Consider the following 20284-nt stretch of genomic DNA (forward strand, 5'->3'; position numbering starts at 1 on the left):
TTGCAATAAACATCAGTATGGAACATTAGATAATATAAGTTATGCATTGACGAACATAATATCGAGGTCCAATGAGTTACAATTTACAAGCAAGCAGCAAAAAGCATTTCACCAGAATCAGAAAAATCTAATGAGTAGGAAAACCAAACAAGCAAACAGGGCCTTTGTTTGAAGGCACCTTTTTTTCTTTTTCTTTTTTCTCCTAAACAAACTTAAATGATTGTTCCATCTTATCTGAATCAATCTATATATTATGTGTACCTACAATAGTTGGAGGAGAATCACTAACATATATTTTGTTGGCTTGGATATTTACCCAATTGCTGCATTTGCCAGCTTTCATGAGGTGCAACATGTTGATGGGACGGAGTAAATTGCTGCAAAATTGATTTAGAAAAAAAGTTAGAACTACTTGCATTTTCTCCAACTATTATAATAAGTTACAGGAAAAATTAGATCACATAATGGCCAATTTATTCAGAAAAGGGGAAAACAAAACGTTAAGTTACCCTAGTTAAAATCAAAACCACTAAAAGTATTAATAAGTTCCAAGGGCTAATAAGTTCATCTAAGCCTATATTCTCTTCACGTAAGCTGTGAATTTTGTTAGGTTTAATTTGGTTTAGTTTTGTCACTGGTTTGACTGAACTTTGACTTATTTGTACATTAATACATAAGGAAAAATGTTATCAAGTGAAGGCTTGTTAAATTCGTCTCTAATGTATATTTTCCAAATATTTAATATTTCTAATTTTAATAATACAGAATTACATGTATTTGGCAATAAGCAAACACAAATAGGAAGATTGGGTCTAGTATAATTTGGTTTGATTCTTATAAGAATAAGTTCCTAAAAAAGGTGAAGAGAAACAGCCTAAGCCTCATGATCATATTAAGAACCATTTTTGGCATTTATATTCATGCTCTACAACAGGTTACAACAAGAAACTATTGCAGCCTTCTGCATAAATACATAGTCCTCATTCTTTGACTAAAGTACATTAAGATGTTCTTCATTGAATATAGTGTCTTCTCACAAAGAGCATTAGGATAAAGCTTAAAGCCGCTAACACACGGGATTATTAGATCATCTAGCTTTAATTTCTTTAAGTACCATCTGATTCGTCTTGTAGAGGTCGATTGACTAATCAGCCATACATGTCCTTTTCCACTATTTATAAAGGAAAAAACATATAAAATCACACACTTTAATTGCAAAGCAAACTAACCTTACTATGGGAAATTTTGAGGGGTAATATAATCTGATAATGCACACATGCCACTTAATAAATTTCAGACAAGGAGTACAGAAAAGAAACCAATCTTTCTGACAAAATTTCTTGATGAGGCAAGAGGTTATCAAAAAAGCATGTAAGATTCGAAAGCAATAACCTCCATTTTCGTCAAAAGCTCTTCCGCGTTGGGGGCAGATACTACTATATCACGCGCATCTTGTTTGATAAATCCTTCTTTTACACCGTTGTCAAAAAGTTGAAGTAAACAGTCATAATAGCCATCGACATTGAGAAGGCCCACCTGAAACACCAGATAACATAACAACAATGACAATATGCACTTTAACATATCATTATATTTTTAACAAATTGAGCATGAAGTTTACCGGTTTCTTGTGAATTCCGAGCTGAGCCCAGGTTATCATCTCCAACATCTCTTCCATTGTACCATACCCACCTATGAAACAATTGAAACTGTTTACACACATTGAAGTACACATACCTGTAAGGCTTGGAATTCAAAAAATGCAGTATCCATACCAGGAAGAGCAATAAAAGCTTCAGCCTCTCGAGCCATTTCAGCTTTTCTTTCATGCATGTCTGCAACAATTCTTACTTCCCCTACAGTTTCTCCAGATATCTGATCATCTCATTCACATTAAAAGCATAAGAACAAAGAAGCCCAAGTTTTCTTTTGATTTATAATTACCCTTCTAGTTCACTTTGACAATCTTTAACTTGTTAAGCATAATTGCATAATAATACTGGAAAAGACTCCTAATATTTGTGAGCAGTAGAATTATAAGTACCTAACTAACAACATAGTAACAGATATATATGCCTCCAATCCATCTTAATCCCCAATTATTATAAGGAAGGACAGAGTTGACCTAAAAAACTTCCACACATACTACTCAACAATTTTCTTTTTTTTGGTCAAAACCATGCATCGAACGGGTACTAATGATTGAATGATTACTAAATTAAATTATCAATAAACCACATCAACTATTGCAAGAATGAAAAGCACAAATACCTCTATAGGCATGAGAGCATGAGGGATGACACTGCATTCAAGAAAAAAAATTTCAAATAAGGTAAAGAACAGAAACCCAACTTCATATTTCATGGTATATTGAAGAAATGTTCATAAAATTACCCCAAAACATGGCAGCCTCCACTAAACATTCTCCTGGAAATTAACCCCATTAATCCAACACTTCCACCACCATAAACCAAATCCACCTTCCTTTTCACCTACAAAACCATATATTAAGGTAAATATTCAAATTAATTCACAGTGGCATTTTATCAAACACTACATACAGCAACCAAAAATCATCAAATGGGTCAAATTATTTGCATAACCATAAAATTTTTACCAAATTAACAAACCCATTTCTTAAAATATATCAAATCATCAATATACAAATTTCATTCTTCAAATAAGATGAAAATACTCATTAACTCATCATTCAAAATCCAATTTTGAAACAATTGGTGCAGATTAATAATCATTATATTGACTAGTATGATTGAACATACCTTAATAAATAGCAAAAAATTTAAAAGAAATACAGAAAATTGAGGGGAACAAACCAGTTCATTGCCCAAATCAATGGCACCATCACTGAAAACTTGTCTATAACCAGGATTACTCCCACAAAATACACAAACCCTTTTGAATTTACTTCCTGTATTATTATTATTTTCCATTTTCAAGGAATAATTGTGCAATAAAATAGTGATAATAAAAATACAATTGATAGAATTTTGCAATGTTTCAAAGTATTGAGTGAGAAAGACGTGTAGATAACGCAAGCTTATAAAAAAAATAATAGCAAAAGACAAGTGCTACTTAGATTTCTAGATCAACCAAAAATTAAAAAGTTGGGAAATCCCAGAAAGATAACAAAAATTAGAGAGTTTGGGTTGGTCTCCAAATTTTGTTACACAAAGTTAGCCTATTTATTCATTTATTGTAATCAAATAAGAAAAAGTGCTATTCAAAAAAACATAAAAATATGAATGGAGGAAAAATAAAATTAAGGGAGAAAGGAAAAAGGGAAAAAAAAAAAAGGTGGGATTTTGAAGTAATGATGAGAAATTGGAAAGTAAAAGCAAAGTTTCTTCTTTGTTACTAAAAAATATTGGAGAAGAAGAAAGGGAGGGGTCCTCTAATACTCAATAGAGGGTTTCACAAATTAACAAATCAAAGGGCTTTGGTTTGTAGATTCTAGATTTGTAAAATAGTGGAATTGTACGTTAACAAATGACTAGGAACCAATTCTTCAATTTTGGGACGTTTTTCCAAATTGAGCCCAAATTGGTAAATATTTACCAAAGTGGACGCGTGGCAAAAGTATTTACCAAACTAAGCTTCTAGGGTAAAACGCTGTCTCGGTCAGCGTTTTATCCTGGAATATTTTTTTTTAAAAATTCAGTTGGTAAAACGCTGTCCCAGACAGCGTTTTACCTTGTGTTTAATTTTATTTTAAATTCGTAGTTTATTATAGGTAAAAGGAGGAAAAAAAAACAAGGTAGCACATAAGACGCTGACCCAGGCAGCGTCTTATGCGCGTATATACATTCGCAGCAGTAGCAGAAACAGAACACAACAACAACAACAAAAACGCACTCCCTCCTCCCTCTCACACTAAACCACCAAGGCCGTAAACACCGCTGCTGTCGCCGCCCCCACCGCCGCCGGTGCGCCGCTGCTGCTGCCGCCACCTTGCTGCTGCCCTTCTTTCTCTCACACTCAGTCACTCAATTTCTTGGTAAAACCCTAAACTCAATCTTGTGTAATTGCTCTAAGTTGTGGTGAATTTATGTCAATTTTATGAGATTGTTGCTAATTATTAATGAAAATGTGGTACATTGTTGATAATTATTGATGGTGATGTAGTACATTGTTGATGAAATTGTTCATGACATTGGTGAAGTTGTTGATGGTGAAAATGTTGAAATTGTTAATGGTTGAAATTGGTGAGAAGAGATGAAATTGTTGAAATTATTGAAATAATTTAGGTTGAAATTGTTGAAAGTGTTCATGAAATTGTTGAAATTGTTCATGAAATTGTTGAAAGTGGTGAAGTTGTTGATGGTGAAGTTGTTATTGGTGAGAAGAGTCTTAGTTCATTATTGATAATATATCTATCAATTCATATTAGTGTAATGTTTGCAATTTTAGTTTGTTAGTAATCGTTTTGCATTTCAACCTAAACTAAGAGTTTATAAATGGAGTTAGTGCTTAGTTTGTGGGCAACCTGTTTTACCTCGCTCTAGATTTCAATAACCCTAAAATGTGTTTTGGTTATGTAGAATATGGCTGCACAAAATGTAGTTTTGTTATGCCGGTGGGGAGGTGAAATTCTGTTTGATGGACCCCGTGTCGAGTATAGTGGGGGAAATATGGAACCAGTAACACTTGAACCGAATATGACTATGAATGATTTGATGAACGAGGTTCATAGTAGTATTGGTTCAGACCCGAGGAATGTTGAAGTACACATTAAAATGAGGTTTGAGACCGGCAATGGGGTTCAAGTGTTACCGGTTTCTACGAATAAGCATGTGAAAGCTCTAAGGAGCGTTGTTGCAATGAAGGGTTTTCCCACTGAGATATATGTAGAAATGGTGCCTATATGTACCCAACAAAGTACTCGGGCAGAACAACAATCTACATATACTTCGGGTTACAACACAGAACCCTTCCAAGTGCCCTCACACGACATTCCATCAACTGAATTTGGGATGGGAACTTTCAGTCGAATGCTTCACGACGATCAATTACAGATGCCGTTTAGTTCTCATATAGCTTCACCTGTATATGGGGGGGCATATGTGGCAATGGCCGGCCAAGTTGGGCCTTCGACATCAAACACCGTCACACCTTCACCTGTGCAAATGCATAGTCATCCACCCATGGAAGATGATGTTCAAGCATCGCCGTCTCAACTTGTGCCAGTTCCTCTGGGAAATATTGTGAATAACGAATTGTCTGTGTATGATGTGTATACAAATGATGAGGCTGAGAGCGGAGAGGATGAAGACGGACTTCAGAACATGGATGTTGAACCTGCTCACATGGAAGTTGGTGAGCCCCTGGTTAGAACTCCCAGTCCTTGGTTCAGTCAGGTAAACGAGAACTACGAAGTTGATCAGTATTGGGCCGAATCGGGTAGCCGTTCGTCGTTTGTTCCTGGGGGAGAATTTGAGAAGGGGATGTGGTTTGAAAGTAAGAAAGTGCTTCAAGAAATGGTGAAGATGTATTCCATACAGAGGAATCAATTCTACACCACAGTGACATCGAATGAGAGTGTCCTTCATTTGCGGTGCAATAAGTATACAGAGGAATCAATTCTACACATTACAGGCGGCGGCGTGTCAGACGGAGGGCCGACACAGAGACAGAACCTTTACCCCGAATAAATGAGTCGGGATAGTATTAGGTCATTTACTTCCTCTAGCCCGATTTTGTAGAATGATGTAAATAACACTTATATTATTAATATAATGAATGTTTTTTTAATGAATCTGTGTGATGTGAAGTTTAATTTCCTTATTTGTCTAAATCGGACTTTGGTGGTTCACGGTGGTTGTAGTGCTGTTGGGGGTGTTGACAGTGGCGGGAGGTGGTGGTTGGTGGAGGTCGACGGTGGTGGGACGGTAGGGGTTGGTGGTGGTGGTGATTGCAGTGTTGCAGGGGTTGTTGGAGTGTTTTCAACGGCATACGGGTGGTCGAAAGTGGCGGGAGGTGGTGGTTGCTGGTGGTCGACGGCAGGGGTTGCTGGTGGTGGTTGAGGGTGCTGGCTGTATGAAGGCTGGGGGTGCTGCAGGTTGCTGGAGCATGTTGGTGGTGGTTGCTGCTGGTCTGCTGTCTCCAGCAGAAAAACGCTGTCTGGGACAGCGCTTTAGGTTTCAACATAAAGCGCTGTCTCAGACAGCGTTTTATGTTCAACAAAAAAATTGAACATAAAACGCTGTCTCGGGCAGCGTTTTATGTTCAATTTGAATTCTTATTTTTTTTAAGGTAAAACGCTGTCTGGGACAGCGTTTTACCAACTGAATTTTTTAAAAAAAATATTCCAGGATAAAACGCTGACCGAGACAGCGTTTTACCCTAGAAGCTTAGTTTGGTAAATACTTTTGCCACGCGTCCACTTTGGTAAATATTTACCAATTTGGGCTCAATTTGGAAAAACGTCCGAGAATTTTAGTCAACTTTTGAAATTGGCTTTAGGAGTCTCAATTAGGCGGATCGACTTGTCCTCCACGTAATATTTACCAACTTGTCGCGACTAAGCTTAAGGTGAAACCGTCTCACACTACTTAGCCGTCTCACACTGCTTATTTACACCGTAGTTGTCTGAAATCGTCTCACACTAGTTAAATTGTACCATAGTTGTCACTATCCCAATTTTATGTGTTGAGACTCAAGATGATTATAATTATAACACATCCTTGGTTTGAGATGCTGGGAGCAAGTGATTGATGTTGCTAAGATGAATCGTACATGTAAAGATTATAACACCCAAAAACGAGAAATCAAACACTTGCTAAAAGGAGTAGAAGAGAACAAAAAATAAAGAGACAATCTTTGAAAAGAGTCATGTTCATATCGTAAGGTATTGTCCTCTAACTATGACCCTGTGTAGGAGTTTTCATATGTTTGTTCCATAGGACCATAACTGAATTTGTAGGAACAGTTGTGCATACGCGATATATCCAAACCTGAGCTAAAAAATAAAATAAAAATTTAAAAAGATTATACAGTTTTCAGCAAAAATGAATACGAAAATACATTTCGGGGGCGTATTGTAAATCTGGTCAAGACTAACACTAACATTTTGCAAAAAAAAAAGCCATCAACAGATCAAGAATATACAACAGTTCCTCTGTTATTCATGGCTTCTCCTTTGTTGGGGAAGTTAACAAATGATGCAAAGTGTTTGTATGAATTACAGCACTAGGGTTTGGATCCCTCGTTCGGACTGAATCAGGTTGCTTGGCACTAAAGCTCTTGTCCAACCCACGTCGCACAGGACGCTTCCCTGACCATGGAAGGAAACGCACCAACCTTGTTGAACTCACCAACATAATCACACCTATAATTATAAGTAACCTGTGGATGGACATAACAATATTAATGGTCTGGTTTAAAGAAACTTGAACCAAAGCACCAACAACAAAGACATTAAAATCTTCATAAACAAACCCCCTCAGTTCACAAAAAAGTACTTCATATAATTTTTTCTGTCCGTCAAACTTTCACCAATACGTTATGAAAAATAATAACCAATTTATACCCGGAAAAGAAAAAGAGAAGAAAAATAAATAAAATCTCATATTGACATATTGTATCAGAATATGGGTTCTTCAAATCTTCGTGATACTTGCTGGAAATAAACCAATAGACAAAGTTTGACCTTGAAAAGTGAAAGGCACACTTAATCTCATTTAACAAAATCCACAGATACCAAAAACAGTGGAAAGATCAGATAAGAAATAAAGTTTTCATCTTGAAGATCTTTATAGGACCAGTAAAGTGATTTTGGATGCTAAATGAATATGCATTCACTGTTTATCAAGCTAATCTTGTAGCCAACAAGGCCAGGAAAGATTGGGTTTTCCTAAACAACGCAATGGCCATATTGACTTGAGAAAATACAAGGCAAACACAAGCCATTTGGCAGACGGTCATACAATATGTTAATATTGCAAAAGGAAGTCTCATCCATAATCCATGGTAATAGTAATACAATTACATCTTAATCATACCATATCATGAGACATTGAACGAGACTATTCTTACAAACTTACACATAGATCCATCACCAATACTGCTATTTGATAGGCCTTAAGAGGTCTGCATACATAATAGTCTTAAAATTTAGCTAGTCGATAGCTTCATGCTAAATACAATCTTGTTTTAAATTTTAACTTTAAAGTGAAGGTGGGGCTGTCAAATGCAGCAGAAATTAATTTTCAGGAAGACACTGAAATAGATGGGACAAGGATATACAGTGAGATTTCAGCATAACTATTGCAGCAATTGCATATAAATATGGCTATGGATCAATACTTCATATAAACACCCAATAAAGCCATAATTGTTACTAACATCTTCAATAATAATAAATCATCAGAAAGGATAATAGAATTACCATCCAAGCAACAGCAAGAGACGGGCTCCTGGAGCAGCAGGCAAGTGCTCACCCAAAGCAAACATGCCAGCAAGTACACCAGTCACAATTGATGCTACAGCAGCACACGTGGAAACAACTATAGCCCTGCCATGCTTCAAACCCCTTGTCTGTTCAAAGAAATCAAACAGTGATTTCAGGAAGAAAATCATCAAACAAAAACAACTTAAGGGAGTCTTCCCAAATTCCCCACAAAGAATCCTTAACTTACTAGAGAATAGCGATAGACTATCTCTGCTACACCGAATTCAATGTAATTGATTCATGCCAAATCACATGCTATACAAGCACCAATGCACCATGACTACTTATTGAGGTTATGAGGCACTACAGAAAACTGAATAAAGCAGGTTTCTCTAAAGTTTAAATAGATGAGGAACGTAATCAGGCATTGATACATAATGGTAAAGGCTTTAAATGAATACCAGCAGTGGTAATGGCTTTAAATGAATACCAGCAGTAATTAAAGCATATAAATAAATAAAATAAAAATAAATAAATATAAAAAAATAAAATCTTGTTTAGAAAATTTGCAGACCAAATCTCAGACACAACCTTCATTCAGTTACAAAAAGAACAAGAACTACATTTTTCTGTGAGATAAAGGAAACTAGACCCAAAGACAACCAAATAAACATTGACAAGCAATTGCTATTTTTATTGATAGTTCAATTTGAGAAATACCTGGTAAACAAATCCTGTGCCACTGCAGCATACACTTATTGCTATACTAAGTGGAAGAAGCATCTTGGAAAAACCTTGCTCCAAAAATATAAATCCAAGCTTGGACACAACAGCCGCCATCCTGCAGTAATCTCAGGATCAGCATTTACTAGCAACTCTTACGCCGAGAAAAGTATGTATAAGCAGATTTTCACTTTTTATTATGATTGAGGACATAGCAATATTATACGTTATAGATTTTAAAGCCTTAAGGCAAACTAGGTTTAAAACGGAAGCGTATCAGTGGGAAAAGGTGCTACAGAAAAATCAAGCTCGGGAAACAACTATGAATTTCAGAGAGAGATCTTAGGTATACCCAAACAGAATGCCAGACTCCAGACCGTATATTATTTCTTCAACAACTTCAGATTGCATCTACAGAAGAAAGTTGCAGAAATGACAATCAAGAGAATATGCTCCTTTCAACAAAACAAACTCTAAGGTCAAATAGGAGGGCAATGAGATTATATAAAGATACCAGTTCTTGTTCTCTTCGTTGCCGTCTGTAAATACGAAGCCACCCATTCAGGATTACCTGCAAGCAAAATAGTCTCAAGATTTATTGAGACATTTCATGAACACATACATAAAATGTACATGTATAAATTGACAAATAAATACTTCGTATATGATTATAGAGGGATCAATAGTGGCTTTGGCCAGCAGCTAAGATATAGAAACATGTATACGTGAGTGGTTTGCGGCTTAAGCTGTGTGAATTTAGGGACTGTGAACGTTGAATACATCTTAAAGCAACACTTTCTAGTGTCCAAGAAGAGACAAGTGAATTCTCCAGAATATTTACAACTTTAATCTAATTAAATCAACATTTTCTGTCAATTATATGGGCAAGCCACAAGTGGAGTTTGTGGGAGTTTCTCAGTACATAATCATATTGCAGTTGTTCATCAACAAACCATTTAGGTATAAAATATATCTAGACAAAACAGAAACACTTTCTATTTAAAATAGAGCCAAGCATTTCCATTAAAAGCTGAAAAAGACAGCAAATTTTCATCTCAAAAGTATGACAAAGTACAGACTAGTTAAAGTGTCTCACAGAACCTTTAGCTAAGATTCCTAATGAAGTTTTAGGCCAGTCAATTAGATTCCAGACCAAGTTCTAACAGAAAAACCTCTCTGCTATCACAGCAATGACATTGAATAAAAGTGATCACCCAAATCCTGCTTGGGCAGGTGCCTCCTTAGAATGATATCAACCAAAGATGTAGACAGTAAGGTATCTGTAGTATGTTTGAAAGGCTTCATAATGAATCAGAGACATATAGACAGACTTGGTTATACTTATACCCTCAACATAATAAGAAATAAAGGTCTTTATGGGATGCATTTCAACCTTTATAACTTTCATGCACCATTGCATATTTTGAAAGTAGCCACATTAGACAATCTACAAAGTAGACCTGATTATCTATTTCTGTTATAAAGCTGTAAGTATGTCCAGGCAATATATATACATCAATAGGCATGGCAGAAAACATCAGCTAGTGCACAGAGCAAGGTACCTACAAACAAGATCACAACAACAAATGCTAGCCAAGGAAGGTGGAAAATAGAGATAGGAGTAGCCTTCTGCTCCTCACCTCCAGCACCAATTCCTGCACTTAGAAAAAAAAATTGTTTAGATAAGGAAGCTACATATATATATATATATATATATATATATATAGAGAGAGAGAGAGAGAGAGAGAGTGAGAAAACCCATGCCAAAAAAATAACTCCATGCACAAACACCAATGATACCATTAAGCACGTACTCACAAGGTTCCAACCGTGGAGGATAACAGTACGGCATAAGTGCTCTGTATTGAATACTTTGGAACAAACTTACACACAAACTAGATTCATAAAAGCAGGTGCTAAGCTCATAATATTCTTTCTGTCTTACTCCAACATTCTGAATAATATTCTTGAAAATCATATCTTTCTCTCAAAATTTTCATCTTGAAAATTGAGCTACATCAATATACTCCCTCCATTTTTTATTAGTCATTTTACGTTTGCCAATGCATAACTTTGGAGACTCTAATGTCTTCAATTATTTTTTTTTAGTATAAATTTACAAAATTTGACATTTACAAAGTCTGTACCAAGATAAATCTAATTAGATCCCAAATAACTATATATTTCTTTACATATAGATCACAAAAGATTGCCAAAGGAGAGTGTGTGAATAGTGTAAGGATCCAGATAGAATTTTTTTTTAAAAAAAATGGAAGAATTAAAAAGAACTAGTAGGTTCATGTGTTGTGAAGGCCTAGTATATCGATAAATCACAAATTTTCTAGCATATGACCCCAGCATTGTGAATGACATGTTCATCATATTATTCATAGGCACTTGAAACCTAAATGCATTGTTCCTGAACTGCATCAAAGTATCAAATGAAACAGAAACATGATTTTTTTTTTGCAATGATGGAAACAACAATGAGACTTATGGCAGGAGATGAGAAATATCTTTTCTTTTTTTTGTCCCCAAGATTAATTACCAATCAATTAAACTTGACCGTGTCCTAATAATCACTTTACATGTTATAAAAAATTCAGCTAGCAGCATAAACATTTTAACTAGCACTGACTAACAAAATTTAAAAAATTATCACCGAAATCTAACAGCTAAAACAATCAGCTAGAGGAAAGTTAGCTGCCCAATAGGCAACCATCTACAAACAATTTAAATGGTAAGGAAATTCAACAATTTTCATAGTGTAACAACAATATCAATATATTATAGTTTTAACCCCAATGATGATCTCTCCTCTGCTCGTTAATCATGATCTCTCCCAACATTCCCTTATATTTGCAAACCTAACTCTTCATATTATTCTTAACTCCTCCCATCTAAGTCATCTTTGGTCCACTCCATCTGAGATGCCCAAGATCCCAACCCTCTACTTTCCTTGCCAACTTTTCTTACCAGCACACTCCGGGTCTCACATGCCCAAACTAGCATAACCAGTTTTTCCTTACTTTAAACTCAATATTCACAACTCAAATTTCCTTCCTAATATGTTTTTTTTCTAATGTGCTATAAGGTGTTCCCACACATTAATTTTGCTACTCCCATCTTCCTAATATGATATTTCCTAAATGCCCATCGGACTTGACTTTGTAGTGACATCATGGTCAATTTCTCCATTCTTCTACAAACTCGACCATGTGTTCTTAGAATACTCACTCTTTGGCAGCTCCTTACCATCCAACATTACCATTCAACTTCCTCATAATTCTAAAACAACATTCCATGTGCTCTAAGCCCCCAAGATTCTATTGTTGTTTCCACTGCTCCAGTTTAGCACTACCTTCAACTTTAGTCTCGTCCACCTATACAATATCATCATTTGTAATCTACATAAAGGTGCTAAATCTTTGAGCCAAGCTCAATTAGTAGTAAGCTCAACTTGAGATCAATAAGGTTTTGCTCAAAGCTTGGCTCAATGCTCAGTTGGCTCAAAGCTCAGAGCTCAAAACTTAGCTTTGAAATTTGGACAAAATTTGGAATCAAACAACTATAAGACCAAATATATTGGCCCAAAGTAAGTATAAAAATACTACTATTTGGCTTACTAATGCTATAGGCCTTAGGGAAGCTTTAGCAGTATGACAACACAGAAAATACCCATTCCAAGATGCTCTTCTGTAATGTCTTCTTCAATCTTGTGTTTTGATGTGGGACAACAAATTTTCTCCCTTGAGTTCTACACATTTGCTTCTATTAATCAATGGAGAACGGTTTATAAATTCATTGTTCGTCCCCCTCCACCTCAAATTTTCTCACCTGTTACAAATTCTAACCAATTGGGGTTGAAAAACCAACCTAACCTTCCTAGCCTCTTTGGCAGCATCGTTGTCTATTGGCAACGATTCATAGTAAAGGCATTTGGCAGAGTGCTCCAAGGCTAAGAATAATGGATTTAAATCCAAGAAGAGATAAATGGTTGAACAGAGAAGTTGAAATTTTGGTACGTGTAGGAGAAATGATTGTAATAGTTTTCATAAAATTGGTGAGACTGGGCGTCGACCAAGGAGAAAGAAGAAGAAAACAAAGGTTAAATTTAATGGTTCTCTTATATGTTCCATGTCATTGCACGATAAAATATACGTTTAATTGAAAAGGGAATCCATATTTTACCAAATTGGTAGTTATATGGGGGAATTCTAAAAGTTTAAGCTCTCGTGACAATCATTATACTCTATATATATTAAATTGTAGTGGTTTTATATAATTATATTCCCTCCATTTATTTATGTTCTATTCAGTTACTATTATTATTGCTACAAAATTAAGGAAAAGTTTGAAAGAGGTGAGTGCGTGTAGGATAAAAGTAAGAAAAAAATGTGCAAAAAGGTAAGTGGGTGTAAGAAAAAGGTGAATAAAGTAAGAGGGAATGTATGGAAAGGAAAGCCAATTTGTGTGATAGAAGGGGAAAGATATTAATGGGAAAATTAAATAAAGAAAGGAAAGTAGAAGAAAAAAGAACAAGATGCATTCCTTACTGCTTTAAACCTTCATATAAGATCACTATTCCTCTATAAAGACATAGTCCCAAGACTCCAAACAGTCAAACACTACATAACCTGATTGCTAGGTTCCAAATTCCAAGTGAAAAAATTAAGATTAATTACCAACAAAAGCAAAGACAACTTCTACAGACTTACATTACCTATTGTGCCAATCCCGGCCAATGCAATTCCCATCCAATCTACAACATTCATTAGTTCCTTCAAATAAAAGTGGGAGAAAATGGAGAGTATAGCAAGCCCACATCCAGACACAGGTTGGATGACTGACACCTGAAATGGTTTAAAGCAATCAGAAAACCAGGTTGGTTTGAAAGGAATATCCCAGGCAAGATACTATAGAAAAATTACAGACCAAGAAGTCAAAGAGATAGCTGCTGCAAGCAGTATAGTGCTGCTTCTGCTATAGTATACAATTATACACTCAGCAAGCAACAGTAGATAATAGAAACATATGTTACTATTGAAAGATACAGACTCATGCTTAAAGCAGCTTACATATAGGTGCTAGATATCAAGGTGACAATCACAATTCATAAAAAGAAGTTAAATATAAAAGAATGAAGAGTAAATCTCAGTTATATCATGAATTCCAGCTAACATTTTTCTAATCGCCCTGGACAGTTAGCCCTAGTATTTTCCATCAACTAAAAGAGCACACACCAACGGCAGAATAAATATAGAAAATTCTATTTCTGTCACTTAGCGTATATGTATATAAAAGCATATTATCTTTAGGCCTTTAACAAAAATAATATGGAGTATTTTCAAATACATAGCAACTACTATAGTTGACCACTTACTGGAGCAAGAGATAATGCCCTCAGCATCAAAAGTGCACCACCAATATCCATCAGAAAGCCCGATATCCAAGCTCTATTGAATGCATATGTCCTGATCACCTACAAACATAGATGAGATTAAAGAATATTTAAACTAAAGAATACTAAACAATCAGACATGGTAAGTTTTACGAGCAACTAAGGTGCTGGTTCCAAAAATAAAAGTTTATGTTCTTTGAGGTCCAAATAAGGGGGAAAGGGAGGTTAATTAAAGCCCCTTCCAATATCACAGGAAACAAGGAGAAATTGCAAGCCAAATGAAACAACAATGATAATGTAATTCAAAGACCAGCTACTAAAGAAACTGTATACATCGGGTTATACATAGGAAAGGAGCTTAGAATAAAAGTAAGGAATTAAGCATAACAGCAGTTAAAACAATAAGAAAAATGCGTAGAGGTGGTGGTACATAAAAGAGGAGGATGGGGCAGAAGGATTGTCCTTACTCCTTAGTAACAGAATCCTACCAACAGTATTAACTTACACACAAACATGAGAGAAATAGTTCCGCCATCCCTCCCTTCTTCTTCAACTTCTCCCATATACCATCAATTATTTACCCTCCATTACCCTTTGATCGATTCCCTTCATTCCAAGCATGCCCTTAAAGAGGATCAGATCAGCAGAGTTACCCAAACTTCAGAAGACCAAATTTTGGATCAAATGTGATTCCTCCCAAGTCCCAACACAAATTAGTTCAATCCTTAATTACTCAAATAATCCCCAGAAACTCTTCATTAATCACAGTTCATAGAGCTATCTAATACAACACACAAACAAAAACTCCCAATATTTTAACAATTAACAAGTTTACAAGCAATTAAATCCTCAACAAAATCCAAAAATATCATAATAATACAAGATTGAAAACCCATGAAAACACCAAGCAATAAAACTTAACCCATTACAGCAAAAGAATCAATCATCCAAACCCACAACATAATTTCCACAATAACAATCATACAGTTGAAAATCTAAAAGGGTACTTAGATCATGGTACAAGAAACAAAACAAGTTTAACAACAAATCGAAAAGAGAAGGAATATGAACCTTGAGCTTGAAAGAAAGAGGGGGTAAAATGAGGGTGCCTTTCTTTTGAAGGACTTTGCCGATGTTATTGCCGGCCGTTGCCGCTAACGTAAGAAGCACGGCTTCCCACATCTGATTCTGTGTTTTGTTTTCTCTCTCCTCTGAAGAATGCGAGTGTTCTTATGTATGTCGTGTGAAGCTCGACACTGGTTTGACAATGGACGTGTCTTACAAATTCAATGTCATTTTATATTTTGTGATTTATGATGTTGTTATGGCGTTTTCTTGTTATTTTATTAATGGTAAGGTACCAACTTCAGGCTTCTTCCTTTCCTTCTTTTTCTACTCAAGGGCTAATCGGAGATTTCAAACCGGCCTATTTACTCAAGTTTTGAGCATATCTGCTTCCTAGATATGCACTTGGGGGGATAAATTGGGGGTTTTTTAAGCCGGCCGAACAAATTGTTCACCCAATCCAAACTTTCTAGCGAGCACATCAGTTGCATAGATGCACTCACTTGGGAGGCTAGTTATACGGGATGATATCGGCACCGATATGGATCAGGTAAATCGGGTTGGGTCTTGACATTTGGGTCACTTCTAATACCGGCCCATTATCCATGGACTGACATGTGACACCAGCTTGGGGATTTCTATAAATACCCAAGCATATTTCACTTCTAAGGTACGATTTTCTTAACCTAAACACACTTAAGCCATCCTTTTTCACTCATATCATCCAATTTGCCAACTTTAGTATTAGAGTGGTTATCATCAGACAAACCCTGAGGTCAACTAATTAATTTGCATTGACTGTCTAGTTAGGCGATAAATCATTATCGGCCCAGATATAGGTAACCGAAGCAGTTTTGGAACAGATATCATATTGTACACTTTTGTTAGTATACAAAGCTACATTTGTAGAGCACTCCAATGCTTGTTCATTGCATAGAAGCTAAGCACCGACATTTGATGTAGTTAATTCGAGAGTCAGATTTTTGTGAAAAAGAATCCATAATTTTTTGGTACAAAATTGTATTCACTAAGAAAATTTTGTCACAACTTCAAGAATAGGCAAAATTGTTCAAACTCAATGTAGCTTGCCAATATATATTTAGCTTCATCATGATGAATAAATTATTATTTACATTACATGTTGTTTGTGATTTTTTTTAAGGGCTTAATTGGTTAGCTATATCAATATTCAACAAATATAATGCTAATATTCAAATTCAAGACTTCGTTTCACTGAACTGTTAGATACTTCATATTTTGAGAAATGTAAAGTTCCATACAAAACTACCATAAGCAATATAGCAAATCTATACTTATATATTAAAAAGCGTTCCTAAAAATGTTTATGTGTCACGTGGCAACCTCGCCACGTCATCGTTCAACTATGAGTATATTCTAATGAAAAATGTTTATCATGAGATTTGAACTCACAACCAGTAAACACATGTACTATTAGAAGACTTATCATCTCATCTAAAGATTAATCATGTTTTTATACTCAACTCATAAATATAGAGAGCCTATTTTGTACACCTGGGTGTACCGTACACCCGAGGTTATTTGCTCATTTAATAAATGATCAAATAATATTTGATCATTTATTAAATGAGCAAAAAATAATGAGCAAATAACCCCGGGTATATAAAACAAATTCTAATAAACATATATATGGATTGGAGATATGAACATTTAATAACTACAATTAAAAAAAAAAAAAAAAAAAAACAAAAAAAAAACAGATTCTATTATTTGCTAATTATACTCATTAAGGTACTGAATAAAAGAAGAATTAACAATTACTATAAACTTATTTTAATTGTTTAACTATTTTGATAATAAATATATCTTTATATTATAAATTATATACGAAGAACATGTTTATCTAATTAGTCAATAGTTGTTCTCAAAGGTTTTATGAAAACTATTATAAATAAACAAAGAATAAAGAATGAGTCTATCTATTTAATAACAAGTGTTCAAAGTCACAACCCGGGACATCGCCCGGCTACACACTAATTCCTCTTTCAAAAAAAACTACCATAAGCATAAGTATTTATTAAATAAATTAAATAAATGAGCTCCTCTATAAGCCAAAATATTCAAACAATTTTAAAAGAAAAATAAATCATCTAAAACTTGGGTATAAACCATGTCGGAGATGTATTCTCGCAAAGAGCATCGTCACCTTTGTAGAAAATTTTAAACCTCAAAGATGTCATATCATACACATGTTGGATTTCGTAGTGTCCGACACTAAGCGGAATGAAAACCCGCCCAAGACCGCACACAAATTAATGTAACTAAACATGCAATCACATAATTAAATAACAAAGAGAGAGAAGGAGAAAAGACAATCTTACCCTCGACGCGTGCTTCGCTCTCTTACGAGCTCTTACTTGAAAGCTCTAGCTTCGCAAGTGCGTAAGCCTCCGACGGCTCACACCCTCGAGACCCGACCCGAACGTTCCCTACCCCGAAGGTTAGTCGGGGCTAGACTAAGAGCTGGATTATTAGAATTAAGGTATTCTCTTCAAGGAGATCCCTTAAAATTCTCAACTCAAGTGCTTCTTCCTAAACCCAAAAGATGGGTATTTATAGGGAAGGGAGCCTTGATTTCCAATCCCCCATCAATGTGAGAGAATTGGTGAAAATGCATTTTGCTCAATTTATTTTAATACAAAAAAAATTAAAATGCAAATGAATCAACACGCCAAGTGGCAAATGGTGAGTAAGGTTAGGTGAGGACCACAAGGGGGGGACCAAACACCACTTGCTCCCCAAGCAAGACACCAAGATCGGTCCCCTCTTTGACCAGATGCTGGCCTACGCACAGCTGACTGGCAGCCTGCCTTAGGTGCCAAGGCTACCTAGCTGGCGCCTAACACCAAGGCTGGGCTAGCTTGTCAGCCTGCCTACGCATGCACGCAGCAAGCAAGCCACACACGTAATGCGGGTTGTTGCTGTTGCGATGCGTGTGTTGGTGATGTGCGTGTGCTGGATGTCGAGCTGCTGCGAGTGGCTGGGTGCGAAGCCTAACATGCTAGCACGCATGGCGCGCCACCCGCTAGCTTGCTTACGACCATGAGCACCAACCCCGCAAGCATGCTCGGCCAAGCACACACATGCATGCTTGGCTTGCGGCATGCCTTGCGATACGGTTGGTGGCCTAGGCTAGCCTAACACTCACATGACTAGGCTAATGCGAGGCTACGGCTTAGCTCGTACTTGTCGCTTGCTTGATTTCTCGTGACTCGACTTATGACGCTCGGTTTCGACGCTCTAAGCATCCGACGTCTTTATTTGTAATACTCTAATGACTCATCTAATCCTTTGGATCGATTCGTCGTCTCGGATCGGTTACTTGATTGGGGTGCGACCGAAGGGTTCAGTCAAGTTTAAGCTGTAATATTAATTATACATTAATATTACTAATTGGAAGCGGCCTTCACCTAGGCATTCCGATCACTTGATCTCACTGAATAATTAGCTTTCTAATAATTCTGAACCCTCTATCGGAATAATACACTTGTTGGAAGGACACCATTCCTTTCAATCTCCCACTTGTCCTTCTGCACAAGTGTGCAGTTAGTGTGTAGCCCATTTCCTATGTCACTTAATGTCTCTTCATGAACTATAAGATAAGATTCTTCGTCATCCTTATTACGTCCAGAAGTGTTTCTCAATTTTCGAGTTCGACTGTGAATAAGCAGATGATTTCTAAAATCCATCTGAGCACGGCCATGCATTTTCACAGTCTCGCTCTTTGAGAGGCCTTGTAAACAACAAAGACATATTATCTATTGTTAATAGGGGAACATTCCCAGTCTTGTATTGTTAGCTTCCCTTACTAAGAGGACCTAGTCGCCCGAGTGTTGCCGTTATAATCCCTATTTATGGCAAACGTTTGACAACATCAAAATGGACCAGTACTCAAACAAGAGAGCTTACAATACTCATGGTCGAGGAAAAGAGGTTCCGATAGCTATAATGAGAAATATACTTATGGCGATTTTAAATCTCTTAAAGTACTCTCATAGGTCGATCCGGTATAGTTCCAAACCAATACCTGTGCAAATGATTTAGGACAATCATGTCCTCGTAGCACAAGAAACGGTGCTATAAATCATACTACACACTAATCTCAATTGGTCATTAATCGTCCATCACTACAAGAAATAGGCCGAATTCCGACGAACTGTTTCTGACGGATAAGTATTTCCGTTGGAAAAAACAGAAATTCCGACGGATTTTTTTTTCCGGTGAAAATTTCCGACAGAATATAAAGATTTTCCGTTGGAAAAAAAAAAAAAGAAATTCCGTCGGAAAGTTTATTTTCCGACGGAATTTAGTTCCGTCGTAAATTTCTGACGGAATATTCCGCCAGAAAGTTAATTTTCCGACGGACTTTAATTCCGTCGGAACTTTCTGACGGAATATTCCGTCGGAAATACCATATATTCCGACGGATTTTTATTCCGTCGGAAACTAATTAAAAAAAAAAATAAATAAGAAACCCTAACACCACCTTTACCAGTCAAACCCTAAAACCAACGCCCCTCCCCCTTCATTTCATCCTTTCTAATTTATCTTTCTCTCTCCTCCGATCCTTCTCTCTGATTTCTCTTTTCCTCTCTCTCCTCCTCCTTCTCTTTCCTTCTCCAGTTCTCCTTCTCTTCCTCTACGCCCCT

At 36.2% G+C, this 20284-nt stretch overlaps 2 protein-coding genes across 2 annotated transcripts; both read right to left on the reverse strand.

Moving 5' to 3' along the window:
* Positions 1 to 3263, reverse strand: LOC110728388 (cytokinin riboside 5'-monophosphate phosphoribohydrolase LOG8-like). Its single transcript, XM_021908037.1, has 7 exons — positions 2835 to 3263; positions 2395 to 2492; positions 2272 to 2302; positions 1776 to 1875; positions 1622 to 1692; positions 1393 to 1536; positions 1 to 377 (listed from the first exon to the last, which is right to left on the reverse strand). The coding sequence occupies exons 1-7, from the start codon at positions 2949 to 2951 to the stop codon at positions 285 to 287; spliced, it is 654 nt and encodes a 217-aa protein (XP_021763729.1). The 5' UTR covers positions 2952 to 3263; the 3' UTR covers positions 1 to 284.
* Positions 3264 to 6806: 3543 nt separating this feature from the next.
* LOC110728389 (probable magnesium transporter NIPA9) lies at positions 6807 to 15909 on the reverse strand. The gene is made up of 9 exons (XM_021908038.1): positions 15603 to 15909; positions 14514 to 14612; positions 13854 to 13983; positions 10697 to 10785; positions 9645 to 9701; positions 9483 to 9541; positions 9128 to 9248; positions 8405 to 8553; positions 6807 to 7362 (listed from the first exon to the last, which is right to left on the reverse strand). Exons 1-9 carry the CDS (start codon positions 15711 to 15713, stop codon positions 7143 to 7145), a joined length of 1035 nt encoding a protein of 344 aa, XP_021763730.1. The 5' UTR covers positions 15714 to 15909; the 3' UTR covers positions 6807 to 7142.
* Positions 15910 to 20284: the final 4375 nt, after the last annotated feature.

This window comes from Chenopodium quinoa, unplaced genomic scaffold (assembly GCF_001683475.1).
Source record: "Chenopodium quinoa cultivar QQ74 unplaced genomic scaffold, ASM168347v1, whole genome shotgun sequence".
NCBI classification, from domain to species: Eukaryota; Viridiplantae; Streptophyta; class Magnoliopsida; order Caryophyllales; family Amaranthaceae; genus Chenopodium; species Chenopodium quinoa.

Coding starts and splice junctions, on each gene's coding strand:
- LOC110728388 (XM_021908037.1), bottom strand. CDS start 2,951: ATGGAAAATAATAATAATACAGGAAGTAAATTCAAAAGGGTTTGTGTA. Junction 1,537..1,621: donor TCGGAATTCACAAGAAACCG/GTAAACTTCATG, acceptor CTGGTGTTTCAG/GTGGGCCTTCTCAATGTCGA. Junction 378..1,392: donor AGCTTTTGACGAAAATGGAG/GTTATTGCTTTC, acceptor TCAATTTTGCAG/CAATTTACTCCGTCCCATCA.
- LOC110728389 (XM_021908038.1), bottom strand. CDS start 15,713: ATGTGGGAAGCCGTGCTTCTTACGTTAGCGGCAACGGCCGGCAATAAC. Junction 14,613..15,602: donor CTCTTTCTTTCAAGCTCAAG/GTTCATATTCCT, acceptor CTATGTTTGTAG/GTGATCAGGACATATGCATT. Junction 7,363..8,404: donor CTCTTGCTGTTGCTTGGATG/GTAATTCTATTA, acceptor GTCCATCCACAG/GTTACTTATAATTATAGGTG.